The 16,112-nt window shown below is 44.0% G+C and overlaps 1 protein-coding gene across 4 annotated transcripts in view; it reads right to left on the bottom strand.

Moving 5' to 3' along the window:
* Positions 1 to 4,944: 4,944 nt before the first annotated feature.
* Positions 4,945 to 16,112, bottom strand: part of RUNX2 (RUNX family transcription factor 2) — a gene marked incomplete at both ends in the record, with an annotated part of 201,627 nt that continues 190,459 nt past the window's right edge. For 3 of the 4 annotated variants that reach the window (XM_080917249.1, XM_080917251.1, XM_080917252.1), the window contains 2 exons: positions 4,945 to 5,423; positions 7,066 to 7,131. In XM_080917249.1, coding sequence (XP_080773375.1) covers positions 4,945 to 5,423; positions 7,066 to 7,131 — 545 coding nt within the window. The remainder of the gene's footprint in view (positions 5,424 to 7,065; positions 7,132 to 16,112) is intronic. The other variant, XM_080917250.1, reaches the window with a different exon arrangement.

Raw genomic sequence — 16,112 nt, 5'->3', positions numbered from 1 at the left:
GCTTTGGTTTAGGTGCCAGCACCCTTCCTACCACTCAGTCATCTTCCTACCAGCTCAACCATCCCCTCCAACCAGCTCAGTCATCCCTCTGACCAGTTCCACCTAAGAGTTTGGGCAAAGACTCCAGCCACGGAGATGTTGCCCATTTGGTGATGCCTAAGGGTATTTTTGGTGGTTGAGATTGAGAGGTACTTTTGGCATCCATTTGGGGCTTCTAATAAATATACCACAAGGCTCAGGGCACAACAAAGATCTGCCTGGCCTATCTTGATAGTAAGCAAGAAACTCACAGCTCAGAGGGGTGAAGAGATGTGGCTAGGGACGAAATAAGGAAGACTAGACTGCTTCTGTGTCCCCTCCTGAGTGCCTTTGAAAGCCACACAAATGTTTAAGTAAATAAATATTCATCTTGAAAAAGCTACACACAAATTCCTTCATCAAAGTTCAGGCAGGTTCTTCTTGGATGTCTCCTCATCTTAGAAATAAGCTGTTTTCAAGATTTTTTTTGGACAACAACCCTCTTACAGGAGGCCTCTACCCATCGGGATAAAGGAGCTGATGTGGCCAGTGACCCAGCATCTCTAGACCATAGTCTCTGGACCCTTAAATTAGAACTGTGGAAACTCAAACAGTCGGGCCATGAAGCAAGTAACAACTCAGCCTCACGGAAGGGGAAGGATTTACCAAAAATAAATACTGGCCCCAAAACAAAACAAAAGTCCTCAAACTACACTTAGGTTCCCTAGCTTCTAAAGCTGAATTTCTCTAGGCCAATTTATTCACCACAGGGCTTTGGTTTTTGTTTCTGATGACCCAAAAAGAGATATGGGAAGGAAAATAGACAATTCCCTGTATCTGGGCTACCAGGGATCTGAGGCCAGCTGGGAGGAGGGTGGTTAATTGCTGCATCTAATTCCTGTCCTCAGAGGGTCTATGCAGCCTGGCTCATCCAGGGGCTTTGCCGCAAGATGGCATGGGTACCCCCTTCTTCAGACATGGGCACAATGGACACACATTGATGGTTAGAGTCTCTGCCTGCTCCTCCAGATGTAAGGCAAACAAGTGGGCACAGTGCTCACTAAGACGCTCCTTTCTCTCAAGAGATACAGGAAGGAAACCTGCTGTTCTGCAGCTCTGGTACATCCTAGATGTAGGCAGGAGTGAGTGTCAGACACAGACGAGAAAAGACCCAGTATACACACATAACAAAACCAAAAGGAAAAAAAAAGCCTTTTTATTGAAAATTAAATTCAAACTTCAAATTAATATTACAATCATGAAGGGAGAAAATGCCAAATAATTCAATTTACAGTTGCAACATACAATACAAATAGCCCCTTTGAAGTTCAGAGTAAACTCATCCACAATCGTGACCTGTGGCACAAAGCAGAATTTGTACAATACGTGCATGGGAAGCAATTCTCGGGCAATAGCAATCAGAAAAATAAAAAATAAGGACGAAAGCTGTATTTACACAAAATGCTACAATTTTGGCGTTGTTCCGCAGAAACCTAAGAACAGTAGGCATATCGAAAGACATGGAATTTTATTCAGAATACCTAAGAAATTACTGTAAGTTATGGTTTTGGCTGATATATTTTTAAAGTACTGCATTTAAAAAGCAAACAATTATTTGTAAACATGAAGTAAACAGACAACGAAGAAAGTTCCCACATAGGAAAAAAAATTCTTTGTTTTAGATGCATCATCTTGTTTAAGAACAACAAATTCAAGGTTTGGGAGAATCGCCTTTTATTGTTCATTACCCTCCAAATACCGTGGATGCAATGATTTCTGCTATTACTATCTGAACTAGGGCAGTCAGTGCCTCTCCTTGGGGTAGAGGGAACCCCCCCCAGCATGGCCCCTCCCTTATGAACCTACAATGGACAGTCTCTAATGGCATGGAGATGGTTTTCCTGTTCGTTTTCTTAGGGTCTAGGAGTGAAGGATAAGAGCAAACTAGCTGAATCTGTCAAGTCTTCCTGTTAGGGGCTGGGCATCATTTCCTAACCTGAAACCAAAGCCATGGTGCCCATTAGGAACTGTGGCCTAGGTTAAAATTCTGAGACAACTGGAGAGGGTTTGTTTGTTTGTTGTTTTGTTTTGTTTTGTTTTAAATATGGCTGTGTCGGTTCCACTGTGAATTCCTGCCGTGTGTGCTCCTTAGAGAACCGTGTCGATCTGAGCCCAGGGAGGTTAGTAAACAGTTCCAGAAGAGTGACAAGACATTGCTTTGGTCTTAAAACCACAAATCATACATGTGACCCAGTGCAAACGAAGAGTTTAAGAGAATAGGGGAGAGGAAGGGGGATTTTAAACCCTAGTTGAGGGTTGGGGAAGACTGGTCTAAGTAACGGGAGTCACCCAGGGAGGTGACTGAAAGGTGAAGAAAGCACTTGGATTTTTCCCAAACAAGGGAGGAAAGAGGGAAACGACCTGTTTTCAAAAATGTCTCTGGGTTGCTGCCTGCAGCCACTGTAATAACATTTAGGCACTATTGCATCCCCCCTAGTCCCTTAATAACTATTGTAAACTTTAAGAAGCCCCTTTAACGTTAAAAAATAATGTACAAATACAGCGCCTTTAGAAAAATTAAATAGGGTGCAGCTGGCCCCGATGGTAACATTTTCATGTCGATTAATGAAAACTGAAGAGTGTAACCAGACACTGACTTTTGTAAATGCTGCTGAAATCTGTATCAGACAAACACGTGGACTGTGGTATGCTTCAAGCTACCACACACAAACAATAAATAGCATCAGTTACAAATTCCATCTTCAAAAACACAAAGGTGGCCTGACCATCTGTGTCTACTTGGTACACGACCTTTAGAAGGCGAAGTGTTTTGGTTTGGTGAAAGATAGGTTTCTTCCCCCCTCGATTTATATCAGAAGGAGTCAGGATGACTTCTGAGGAAAACACAGGTTGGAGGCACATATAGGTCCCCATCTACCCCTGGACTGTCCCACATTGAGACAAAGGTCAACCTGAGAAGGAACAGAGAGCAAAGGAGTGTAGGGGCTGAGGGCAAAAGCCTGCAGAACTCTTAGAATGACCCAGGATTCAAATGAAGGTGGCCCCACCCCAACCTACCCCCACAAACACTTTGTGCAGGGGGAATGCTGGGATTTGCCTGGTGGTGTCACTGAATGATCCCTGGCTTGGATTAGGGAGTCACACTCAGGGATTGGCCATGAGGTGCCAGGAATGATCACTGGAGTATCCTCCTAGGAGGGCTGGAGCTCACAATCACATACAATGGCAGACACCAATTGGTACATGGCCTTCCCTGCTCTTTTTGGCTCTCCCTAGTGAGAGCCTCTAATATCAAAGGCTTTCTGGAGGTCCCCACAGGCTCTGTGACATCAGCTACCAGTTGCTACTTTTGTCACTCCCCTAGGACAGTGACTTCATTCTACTTCCTGGAAAGCTTTCGGAGAGGGGGGACTGCGGGGGGGGGGGGCTCTTTGAGTAAGGCACTTTTGGGTTCCCCTGAATGGCTGTGTGGTAAGGTTGGTAGGTGCAGACTCCTAATGTGTCTGTGTTCTTAGGCTGTATGTGCCATGATTGAGCCTTTACCACACGTGTGGCTTTCAGCTGCCTAGGCTCTCAACCACGAAGCCTGCAATTTAGAGTTTTGCTCAACTCTGAGACCACAGAACACTTTTCTGCAGTTCAACCAATCACTTGTGATTGGCTTTTTAATATGACAAGAGTCATAATGGCCACCCCCCACCCAACCCCCAACATGAAGAAATTAGGAAACCACAGGTCTCCAGCATTTCATGCTAGTGAAGGGGCTACATTAAGTGTTAAAGGGCTGCAGGGTTATAGGTGGGTTTTGTTTTGTTTTTAATCCCTAATTATTGCTTTAAAAGGCAAAGCTGTGTCAGAGGCAAACACCTGAAAGAAAGAAACATAGCATTTCCTTCATACATCATGAAAACTTCAAAAATCACATTATGCCTGAAGGAACTGAAATTGCTTAGCAATATTTCCGATATGGCTCTAGCCCACTGAAGAAACTTGTTATTTAAGAAGAAGCACTTTTAGAGACCGAAGTCAACATATTACACTAAGAAATGTTCCAAATGTCCAAATGTCATTAAATAATTATAAATATAATCTTTAAAGTTATATGACCATTCACGTTAGCAAGTTACTTCAGATTTTACACATATTCATAATTTAAAAAAGAAAAAAGAAAATAAAACAAATAACACACAGCCAACTCAAACTCTATATCATTATGGCTATAATGAGATATTGCCATTTTCAGTTTTGCATAAAGGGAGAAGCAGGAGGAATGGGGGAGGGGAGTGGGGATTATTTTTGGTTAAATGGGGGAAGTGAGGGAGTATAAAAAAGTAAAATAAAATAATCTGTCCTGATCAGTATTTTTGAAGTCACTTTCTTAGAATAGAAAAAAAAAAAAAAGTGAACTCCAAAGTTCAAATGAGTACCTGCATCAAGTCTGGAGGAAAACTTTGGAACAGGTATTCAGAGTGGACGGCAGCCACAGCAGCCACGCCGCCTCTCATCTGGCTTTGTAAGCCGGTCTGCAGAGAGCACAGACTTCCACACAGCAGAGGCCTGTGGTTTCAAAGCACGGGGAGGAAGTGGCTCTTCTTCCTCCTGGACCCAGAATCAACCTCTCTGAATTGGCCTGGGAACAGGTCACTTACAAAACCAGACCAGATAACACCTTTGACAGTTTGTTCCTTGGTAGAGGGGGACATCTTAAATAGTAAACAATATAAAACCCAGTTATGACTGTCCCCACGCTCTTAGGGTTGCAAGATCACGACTAAGGAGTGAATGAGAAATCTTCTAGATGGCTAATCAATATACATATATAGGCACTCTCTTTATATATGTATATATTAACACATGTGGGATGTGGCCCCTGCATGCCACTGGGCCATGCATGGTTGACGAATTTCAATATGGTCGCCAAACAGACTCATCCATTCTGCCGCTAGAATTCAGAACAGTTGGGGAACTGCTGTGGCTTCCATCAGCGTCAACACCATCATTCTGGTTGGGCAAATTTGGATTTAATAGCGTGCTGCCATTCGAGGTGGTAGTGCATGGTAGGGCCATCCTGGAAGGAGACCGGTCTCCCCCGGGTACCACTGGAAACTGATAGGATGCTGACGAGGTACCATAGTAGAGATATGGAGTGCTGCTGGTCTGGAAGGGTCCACTCTGGCTTTGGGAAGAGCCGGGGTAGGGTGGTGGCAGGTACGTGTGGTAGTGAGTGGTGGCGGACATGCCGAGGGACATGCCTGACGTGACTGGCGGGGTGTAAGTAAAGGTAGCCGGGTAATGCATTCGTGGGTTGGAGAAGCGGCTCTCAGTGAGGGATGAAATGCTTGGGAACTGCCTGGGGTCTGAAAAAGGGCCCAGTTCTGAAGCACCTAAAAATTATAACAGAAGATGGGGAGGGGGAAACATCTGTAAATATCAATTAAAATGATAGAAACGTTATAAGATTTAAAATAAAAAAAAAAAAAAAAGAAGAGGAAAACTTCAGCTTTCTCCCGAGGATCAGCAAGTCACACACAGATTTCCAAAGGCACTGCTCGCCTCGGGCTTTACGTGGTTACCTTACAGATGCAATGCTATTAATCCTTACGGTTGTTCTCCACACCCGGAAAGTCCCAAAGGGCTTTTACAAGCAAGTGTGCACCAGGCCTTGTGTGGAGGCCAGCCCAACTGCAGACAGGGATCACTCACCAGACTTTAAGGCTGGATCTTCATTGGTTCTCCCTTCCCTCCCTTCTTGTTTCTTACTACACTACAGATCTCTGAAGTGAAACTTTTACTAAATCAGACCAACTGATTTTTTTCTAACTCAGTGTAAAAATAAATAAATAAATAAATAAATGCATAAATAAATAAATAAATAAATAAATAAATAAATCCAAAGCAATGGGATTTATTCGTGTTCCCCTTTGGTGGAGCTTCTTTGTATTTAGATTCCCTTAATGTCGACTTACTATTTCTTTTAACCTTTAAGAGAATTTAAAATCTTCTTAATAATCCTCATCTTAGTCACAGTGAAATCAAAGCAGATTTCAGTAATCTAACACTATCTAGCTTTTTCTGGGGGTGTCGGGAAGAGTCTAACCCTCAGAAATTCTCCCTTGAGTCATAAACTAGATAAGAAGGCATCGAAAGGGAGGGTGGAGGATGTGGTGGGAGGGTGGAGGATGGGGTGGAGACCTTGACAGTCAGAGGCCTGATGAGTAACATGGGACCTGGTTTAGGCCAGGTACCCAGAGCAGCTTCTGTTAGGGCCTAATGCCTAGGAGAGATTGAGCTAAGAGATGTTCCCTGCCAGCTCCCTGTCCTCTGCACCAGAGAGAGCTCTGGGTTCTTCAAAGCTTAGAGGCAGAGATGGTTCCCTGCTAGAAAGTTCACAAGTGATCAGTGTCTCCTTGGCAGATACCTCTGCTGTCTAACTCCTGAAAGTCTGGTTAGAGACTTTGCACATGGAAATTAGTTTTCTGAAATGGATAAAACTCAAAGCTGTGATTTTGGGGTTCACTATAATCACGACAAGCCCTTTAGTTACATCCATGTTTACACGCTAAGTTTGTGATGTCTCCTAAAGTCCCCCTCACTGACTTGCGACAGGTTTTAGCTGTAGGAGAAAAGGCTGGGCAAATCCTGAAGATCATAATTGTCCCTCAGCCTGATTTGTACTCAATCCTTCCTCTCTGACAGCCCGCCATGTGTCTTGAAAGGGTCTGTCAGAGGGTGGTAGTGTTTGTTAAAATGCACATTGTTTGTAATCTTCACCATATGCAGGGATTCAGTGTGTGAAATGCATTTGTCATACATAGTGACTGCTTGAAAGCAGCATAGGAGTTAACAAAACCTTTTGTCTCACATCTTATAAACCAGAAGACAGTAGCCATAAAACAGCCCAGCCCCGCCCAGCCCATCTTAGCCCTGCCCAGCCCAGCCCAGCCCAGCCCAACCCAGTCCCACCCAGCCCAGCCCCTCCCCGCCCAGCCCAGCCCAGCCCAGCCCAGCAATTGTGTAAAATCTCACCTGCCTGGCTCTTCTTACTGAGAGAGGAAGGCCAGAGGCAGAAGTCAGAGGTGGCAGTGTCATCATCTGGAAAATGAGGGGATGAACTCTAAGTTCCCTTCCAGCTCTAGGATTGACATCTGGTCTATGTCATTAATTCCAAGGCAGGAGGAAAAACAAGGGCCTTGGGACATGGGGTGGGGGGGTCCCCATTCCTCACTAGTGCCTTCCCAGGATCCCCAGGCCCATTTGCAGAAGGTGGACAGCAAACGAGCTGCCTCCAACACCAAAGCAAACACTTTCAAGATGACAGGCTAAAAAACGCATGCAGCCGGGCACTTTTTGGTCTGCTTCTTACCAACCCCTCCTTCCTTGACTGGCCTCTCCCTCACTGTCCCATCCCCCTAAATGAAATTCTGACAAGCTTGGGGTTTAAAAGGTGGAAATAAAATAGTGACGGTGTCAGACTCAGACATAGGAGCAGATGACAGTACCCGCCTCCCTAGCCTGTGTTTATGAGCTACCTCAAACAAGACCCCAAGCAGAGGCCACAGGTGGCTCTCAGCAGCCCTCTTGCCCCACAGCGTCTAGGTGAAGTTGAGGTCTCTGCCTAATAGATATAGGCAGGCCCCTTCCATGTGCATTAAGTTCAATACCCAGGGCATGTGAAGAAAGCCAGAATAGCCCGAGTAATTTAAAACGGAAAGAAGTCACACTTACAACGTCAACATTTACCCTTCCTGGAAGCACAGACTTCACAGATAGACACGTTGATTTTTTTCCCCCTAAGGCTGCTAACGTGTATTTATTTTCCCTTAAAACCATGTTTTAAGAATAATTAACATTCCATATGGTTTCACTTATTTTGATGCAGAAATCTCATTAAAAGTCTTTATGGGGGGACCCTTCTAGTAAACTCCGGTACAGCTTTATATTTCTTCCTACCACACACCTCTCTGTTTTAGCTGCTACATTTTGCTGATGTTCTGATGTTTTGATTACTCAGCAGAATATGCCAAGATAGGTGTAGCTTTGGGGTTGAGAAATGTTAACAAGCACAAAGTGACGGGGGGGGGGGCATCTTTCAATGAATGAGCTCTGGTTGGGTTCATTTCTCTTCGTGGAAACGGTGGGACAAGCGTCTACTGGGGTTAAAGTATCTAACCAAACGCTTCCAGTCACCTGAAACTGTGATGTGTTGAGGATCCACTTCTTGAACGAGTGAACTAAGGTAGATTTGAAAGGGATTAGAAGAGACTCTTGTAATCGATGAACAATAGCATTTTCTGGAATTTTCTCAGTCATTTTATGGTAATGAGCATTTTTTTTTTCTGAAGCAGACAGACGTGAGTTTTGAGCACAAAGAAATAATAAGAAATTGTCATGTGTGGTGGGCAGGTGGAAGGGATCCTAATAGAAACCTCAGCTTATTTATAATCATTGCTTCAGTAGGACGAACTGCCGCTACGATTTCTCTCCCTGAGTGATTCTTCACGTGAACCTGTAATCCAGCTGTACAAGTGTGGCAGTGTTTTAGACCTCACTTTTGGGTGTTTTTGACAATGACACTGTTTCTTTCTGTTATAGCAACAAGCAGTTTGTTTTAAAAAGTTTAAAAACATACTGAATTGACTATGGAAAATGTCAGTTAGACTTGTTTTTAAAAAAAAAAAATTACCCACAAGATAAAAACCTGGGAGAGTTCTAGAAGTTCTTGTACCTGTCTATTTTGCATATGCAAATGAACCTCTGTCTGGTTTGCATATGCAAATGTGTTGTGATCTAATTTGTATATGCAAATTCACCCCAACCTTACCCACAGATACACACCCTGCTCCAATCAAAGGCCTGTAGTCTCAGGGCAACCCAAAGCCATCCTAAAGCTCCCAGCTACTGACTGAATAAAGCCATTCTCTTTGCTGTTGCCCACGGATGATCTCGTCTGTGTACGAGGTACATTAAACTGTGCTGAAAAATCAAAACTGCCAGGGAACTGAAGGTTCTACCATCCACGAGAGATCTTCTGATTCTAATGGTTTTCAAAGTAGCCTGTTATGGGGAGGCCATAACCTGCAATCCCAGAGCTGGACTATGGTCTCTTTAAGGCCAGCCTAGACTACTTAGTGAGCTCCAGGCAAGTTGGGGCTTCAGAACTGAGATCCCTATCTCAAAACAAAATCAAAGTTTCAAAATGGCCTCTCACTGTGCCTGGAGGCCAGCAGGAGTCAGTGAAACCACAAGATAACAATAGTTTGACTCAACCGGGGGACAGAGTGACACTGTACAGTAAACTTGAAAACCATGACAGGGAGGGGACTATGACATGTTGTCGAATTTCTGGATAAATTAAAAATGGCTTCCATAAAACTTTGTTTATCCAGTCTTCTGCTATGTCCCATGATCTCCCAAGTTAGCCATAAACTGCCTTCTGCTGGTCAAACACTCTGATGGAAAAGTCTAATGGACTGTCATCTAATCTACACCTGACAACTAGAGAAGCTGAGACCCAAAGGAGACCCAGTCTTGCAGTGAAAGAAGCAGAGCCAGTATACAGCGCCCTTTGGATTCTAAGAGAGAACAGGCGGTGCACATTATCCTTTAACCTCCAAGAGTCTGGCTGAATTCACCACATCCCCCTCCCCGTTCTTCTCACTACTCCTGTCTAAATGGAAATTACTTAAGTGGACTCTTTTGGTACCCCAGTATCACCCTGATAATTACTAGTTTGCTGGAACCCTCTCAATGCTCTACTTTGGCAGCATTGTCTATCTAATCTGATAAACAGTGAGCAACCAGTTTCAGTTGCCCAGGGTACAAGAGGGATGGGTTCGGGGTCAAGAGGTCAAGGTCAAGAGCTGCATCCCTGGTCCCTTGGGATCTCCTGGATTCCTACAGATGCGCTTCATTCCAAAGCTGCTGTCTCCACTCCCAACCACAGCTGGACAGCTTGCAAACAAATGTGGCTGCCGTAAGGAAGAGCAGGAGGAGCTGAAAGAGCCTTGCCCTTGTGAAAGCAGCGGCAGCAGCGTCAAGCGCTGAGACTTACTAGGAAGAATACATTAATAAAGTGCCCGTGAGGCCCAAATAAAAACAAAGGCAATGTTAAAAGTAAGAACACTCTGCCTCTCTCTGAAAGGTCTGTAAGAGGAAAGAGGCCAGGCAGGCTCTCTACTTAGTTGGGTTTCTGGGAGTCTTCAGAGAAGGGGAAAGTGTGTGAACCCAGACAAGGGGGCTACAAGAGAGCCTCTGGACTTGGCTCTTCGGGCTGCTAATACCACAGGTCTTTCATTCACTGCTACTTACCCTAGATCATGTCTGCCTCACAATTAAAGACAGCTGTTGAAGGCACAGATCTCTCATCAGAGCTTGCTAATGGGAATAATCACTTGATTTTTAATAAAAAAATATTTACTCCTCTCTCTCTTTGTGTGTGTGTGTGTGTGTGTGTGTGTGTGTGTGTGTGTGTTCTGTACATTTGTGGGTACCCATAAAGGCTGAAAGAGGCCATTGGCACTGAACCATCTCTCTGGTCCCTTCCCCCCCTTTTTGAAGTACAGGGAACCAAACCTACAATCTCAAGCATACTAGACAAGTACTCTACCGCTGAGCTACAGCCTAGTGCTAATAATAATCTGCATTTCCAAGCCCTACTTTAAGATACATTTATTGTTTAGGATACCTTCACTAAACAGCTGTCGCTTGAAAACAGGCAAGGAGGTCTTCATAATAAAAGCAACCTGGAGTTTAAAGACAATGGAGGGACTATTTGTCAGTAAGGGGCATCAGCTGGGAAACTGGCCACTTAGCTTCCTCACTAAATATTTAGTAGAACTGACAAATGTTTAGTACAACCGCCATGACCCAGCTGAAGGGCAGAAGAAATACAAAGAGCCTTGAATGTAACAACCTAAATTAGCACATTCAGAGCTGGTCCTTGCGTGTAAGGACATCACTGCGCAGCAGGGAAGGCCAGAAGCTCTGGCCGAGAGGTGCTAACTTCAGCGGTCTGTTAGGGCTGGTTACAGGGCAGGCGCTTTTGCTTCAACAAATCTCAAATAAAGCCCACGAACTTTTTTTTATTAGCACGAGACGTCCTTCCTGGGAACACAGACCACACAAGACCTACGCAGGGCTGCTGTCTCCTGGTGGTGCACGGGCTTCTTCTGCTTCAACGCTTTGGCTGCCTCATCCCAACTGCCTGCTTACATAACAACTTCCTATTTCAGTCCCTTCCAACGCTGGTCATTTCCTAGGCTGCTCTTCTGAGCCCTTGCTCCAGGCTTAGCTGTGTCTTGGTCTGCTCTCTCCAACTAGAGTCAGCTTTGGATGGCAGAGGATTTCTTTTCCTCTCACATTCCTCCCAGAACCTAGTACAACTGTAAGAGGCTTCGAATGAGAAAAGTATGTGGGTGGTTGAAGGCAAAACAAGTAAATGAGCGTAAGCATCAGCACCTCAGTGACAGGCCCAGTGCGGTCACAGCACAGTGAAGGGACAGGCATCAGAATTGCTAGGGATGGCTGAGAAGATGACTCAGCAGTTAAAGCATCCACTGTAACTCCAGTTCAAGGGGATGTTGAACTGTTCAGCCTGGCCTTAAGGGTACCTGCACGTGGTATAATGCACACAAACTCAATGTTGCTATGCAATTCGCATAAAAATGGAAGTAATAAATACATCTCTCTCTCTCTCTTTTAAAACAAGCTGAGGGTGGCTCACGTCTGTTGTCTCAGGACTACAGAGGCTGGGGCACATGGAAGATTTTCATGACATTGCGTCCGGAAGAGACAACATAGTTTGTTTGAGGCCAGTTTAGGCTGGCTACATAGGAAGATGTTGTCTTAATGAAAGGTAAAAATATTATATAAAAAAAAGAAGCATAAGCAATGTTGACATTAAATCTAAAATGTAAGTTAAGTACACTGCATAGCTAAAACCCTGCTAAATGCTCTTTTTAATGGACGCAAAGATGTTCTCAGACCTCATCAAGTCACCCGACCTTAGACTTCAGACAGAACACCTATCCAGCAACATTTGCCACTAAGAAACTGGTGTCCCTGTTTTATTAGCATCTGTCCCTTCCTTCCTGACACCCACTCTACCTAAGAGCCAGTATGCATGTAGCTCCATACTGGCAAGACCCTGGCGAAGAGATGAAGCAGGGAAATGGGGAGAACCAGAGCAGACATGTGTGCCCTTCCAGACAGTGGGCACACTTGTCCCTGCCCATGAGCCCAGGTCCATCACTGGCATGAAAGCCATGGTATTTGTTTGGAGTCAGTAAGGTAGTGGGGGTAAAACTTGAATCTTTCTGAATATCTGCACCTGTGTAAACAGCCAGCATATCAGGGTCATTAATCATCACTGATGGCGGTGAGGGGTAGCTCAAAGGTACTAGCACTTGCCTAGCTTGGGAAAGAACCCCATGTTCCATAGCTAGAACTGGAGGGAAAGGGAAAGAAAAAGTCAACGAGAATGAAGCGTAGATGAGTTTGATAGACAAGACTCAAGAGTCTGAATCCGTGAGGGTCAGGGACAACAGGAACTCTAAAGTGTCCTCCTGTGCAAACCCAACACCTCCCCCCATCCCCGCATCCCACCCCCCAACTGACTGATGGGACAGAAGTGATGGTGGGAAGGGCCCAGGATCTGCCTGGAGCTCCCTTAGATCTGCATTCTGAGAAGACGCAGAGGAAGGGAAATTCTGCTCCCATCTCTTCCTTCGCAGGCAAAGAGGCAGAATTTTAAACCAGAGCTGACCATCCCTCAGCCAAGTACGGACAGCTCTAACAGCTCTGGGGAGACACAGCCAAGTTACCGCGTATCTCACTGAAGACGATGAGCCTCTGTGAGCACGCACGGTTTTCTACATCTTGCCCTTCTGCCCTTCAGGACTGCATGCTTCCTGTGGACTGGACACGAGCTTGGGGCTCTTGGGTGACTTTGGCTGTGGCTACCCCACACAGGGTTCCCAGAGCAAGGTAAGCAAGCACCAGCTGAGGAAGTCATGACCAGGAGAAGAACACCCACTTCCCATGGTGTATAAATTCATATGACTTTCTTATTATGCATACCTGGGATATTTGTGTCCATAAATACTACCAAGCCATTTAAATGAAAACATGGTCATTGGTATTAATGTTCTTTAAGAGCAAATTAGCACAGCCATGGTGGGAATCAGTTTGGAAATTTCTTTAATAAGCAAACAAAACAAACAAACAAACAAGCAAACAAAACCCATGAAAACAGAACTGCCATGTGACCCAGCTTCTTCTCTCTCCTCAGTGTATGTGCAGAGAATTCCATCTGACTATACTTCATGTTAATTCCTGCTTTGTTCACTAGAGCAAAGAGCTGGAATCAACTAGTTGTCCCTCAACAAACAAGTGACTGGATAATAAAAATCTGATATATGTAATAAATATATTATCACATTTAATATATATAAGAATACTATTTAACATAGATATATAGACTGCTCTCTATCTATATATATATATATATGTATTATATGTATAATACATATATATATATATATATATATGTATTATAATGGAATACTACTTAACTCTAAAAAATAAAATTTAAAATTTGCAAGAAAAATGGATGGAATATATACTATTAAGTAAGATCACACCATCTAAAAAAGAAACTGTGTTTTCAGTCTCTCATAGTGGGATGTAGCCAATAATATATGTATATATGGAAAAATGTGCGCATGGGTACAGGAACTGCGATTAACAGAACAAGATAAATAGGAAGGGGTCAGGAAGGACTTCGTGTAGGTAATGGGCATGGGCTAGAAGACAGAATATAAAGATGACTGTTTTCCTAGGTCTAATTCTATCCTGGGTTGTTTGTTTATTTGTTTGTTTTGGTTTTTTTTGATGGTGGATAAGTGCATAAAATAGATTCAGTAATAAAAGTGTAAAACTTAACTCACAGCTTCCATTCTGAATGCCAATTCTAACTGTATAAAAGCTCATTAAGTTGTATAGACGTTGGGTCTGGTTAATTTTGGTGTGTGATGTTTTTACTTATTTGCAAAGTTTTTTTTATAATAAGGTTTACTTTAAAACGTTATTTTGTTAACTTGGAAAAAGAAAACATATTAAGAAAATGAACTCTCTTTTGTGTGTGTGTGTGTGTATGTGTGTGTGTATTCTCTCTCCCTTGTGTATGTGTGTCTGTGTGTGTAGTCTCTCTCTTGTGTGTGTGTGTATTCTTTCTTGTGTATGTGTGTAGTGTGTCTCCTCTGTCTCTCTGTCTCTCCTTCTGTGTGTGTGAGAGAGAGTATGTCTCTGTGTGTGTGAGTGTGTGTGTCTAGTGTGTGTCTCATCTCTCTTTGTTAGTGTGTGTATTGTGTGTGTGTGTGTGTGTGTGTGTGTGTGTGTGTGTGTGTGTGTGTGTGAATATGCATGTTTACAAGCAGAGGCAGACCGACTTTCAGTGCCTTCTTCAGCCAGTCACTCTCCACTTGGTTTTTGAGACAGAGTCTCTCTCTAAACAGGAAGCTTATTAGGCTGGGTTGATCAGCCAATAAGCTCCAGGGGTCCACCTGTTTCTACCTCCCCCAGAGCTGACTTTTACAAGAGTGCTCAGGATCTGAACCCAGGTCCTCATGCTTCAAAGGCAGGATTTTCCCAAGAGACTCTTCCCATCCCATACTTCCTTTAGACACTCTACAATACATAATGGAAAAGCAGGTGCTTCGAAAATACTGCTGGACAAACAAATATCGATCTGGTCTCCAGAAGACATGATCGAGGATCAATGTTAGATCGTACATAAAATACTATTTTGCATCTTCACACTGAGACTTTAAAGGGATTTTGTACCATGTCTCCAAAGTGATTTCTTCATACTAAACATGAGTAAGCGGAACAACATTCGACTTCACTTCACTGCCTGATAATTAGAAAAACACACCTTTAAGGGGAATGCAGAAGACTGTGCTGAAGGAAACATCGGAATCAGTCATAGAGCCAATATTTAAGACAATAAAATGACTAACAAGCTCCAAGGTTTTACACACACACACACACACACACACACACACACACACACACACACACAGTGCCTCCAATCTCCAGTATAAATATTTGCTTTCAATGTTGTAATGATCTGTGCTGTTCACGGCACACACTCACAGAATCAGACAGGCCAGCCTGTCCTAAGGCTAAGAAAGTTTGTTACTCTGGAGCAAGGAGAGGGGACAAGGGCAGGGGACCCTGGCAATCTCAAGAAGCAGCAACTACTCTTTAAACCCACGCCAGTTTTAAGGATATTGCTGGAGTAATACCTTTCCGCTCTGTGAAAGGGAAAGGGGACAGACCGTAAAAGATCAGTGAGCTTGTGTGTGTGTATCCAAGGACCCAGAGCAAAGGAGAAGGAAGGAGCCAAAGGCTGTGAGGGTGAAGAGAGAGACTGGACCGGGAAGAGGGGGAACAATCTCGCTAGGCCTTGATTAGGAACATTTTAAAGGAAGGGTGGATAGTCTTTGAAACCAGATCCGCTGCAGGAAGGAGGCCAGCACCCAGGACACCCTGTCTTTCAGAAGGGGCCACCCACGGTGCCGCGAGTCATATGACTGCTCTGTCACATCCTGAAGCCATTTCCAGCCCATGCACACGTCTGTGCTCCCATTTAGAGGGGATGGGATATATTGGGAACACACATATGGAAACACTTTCAGAGAATCAGGTTCCATGAAATTCATAATGAGCCAAGTGGCTTCAGATGTGGCCGCGTTCCTCCGATTAGCCAGGAAAAAAAAAAAAAAAGAGGAGGGGAAAAAGAAGGGAAGAGGGGCGGATCCACCCTTTCAGACCCTATTTCAGTTTCAGAAAAATTAAAAACCACTAATGAGTTATGGCTACGAAAACATGGAGCCAGGATTAAAACGGGAGAAACTAGGAAAATGAGGCAAGGAGATTGGAAAGCAGTAGTCTTCCCCCACTAAAAATAACAGCTTCTATATCGGTAATCTTATCTTGAATCTGGGGCGGCTTTCCTGTGATGGTATCTACCCGGAGCAGCGTAATTAATTTTCTGACATCCTGGCTGAAAG

Source organism: Micromys minutus (genome assembly GCF_963924665.1).
Source record: "Micromys minutus genome assembly, chromosome: 5".
In the NCBI taxonomy this organism is placed as follows: Eukaryota; Metazoa; Chordata; class Mammalia; order Rodentia; family Muridae; genus Micromys; species Micromys minutus.
The sequence above is the reverse complement of the archived record's forward strand: the minus strand, read 5'-3'. Positions and strand labels throughout refer to the sequence as shown.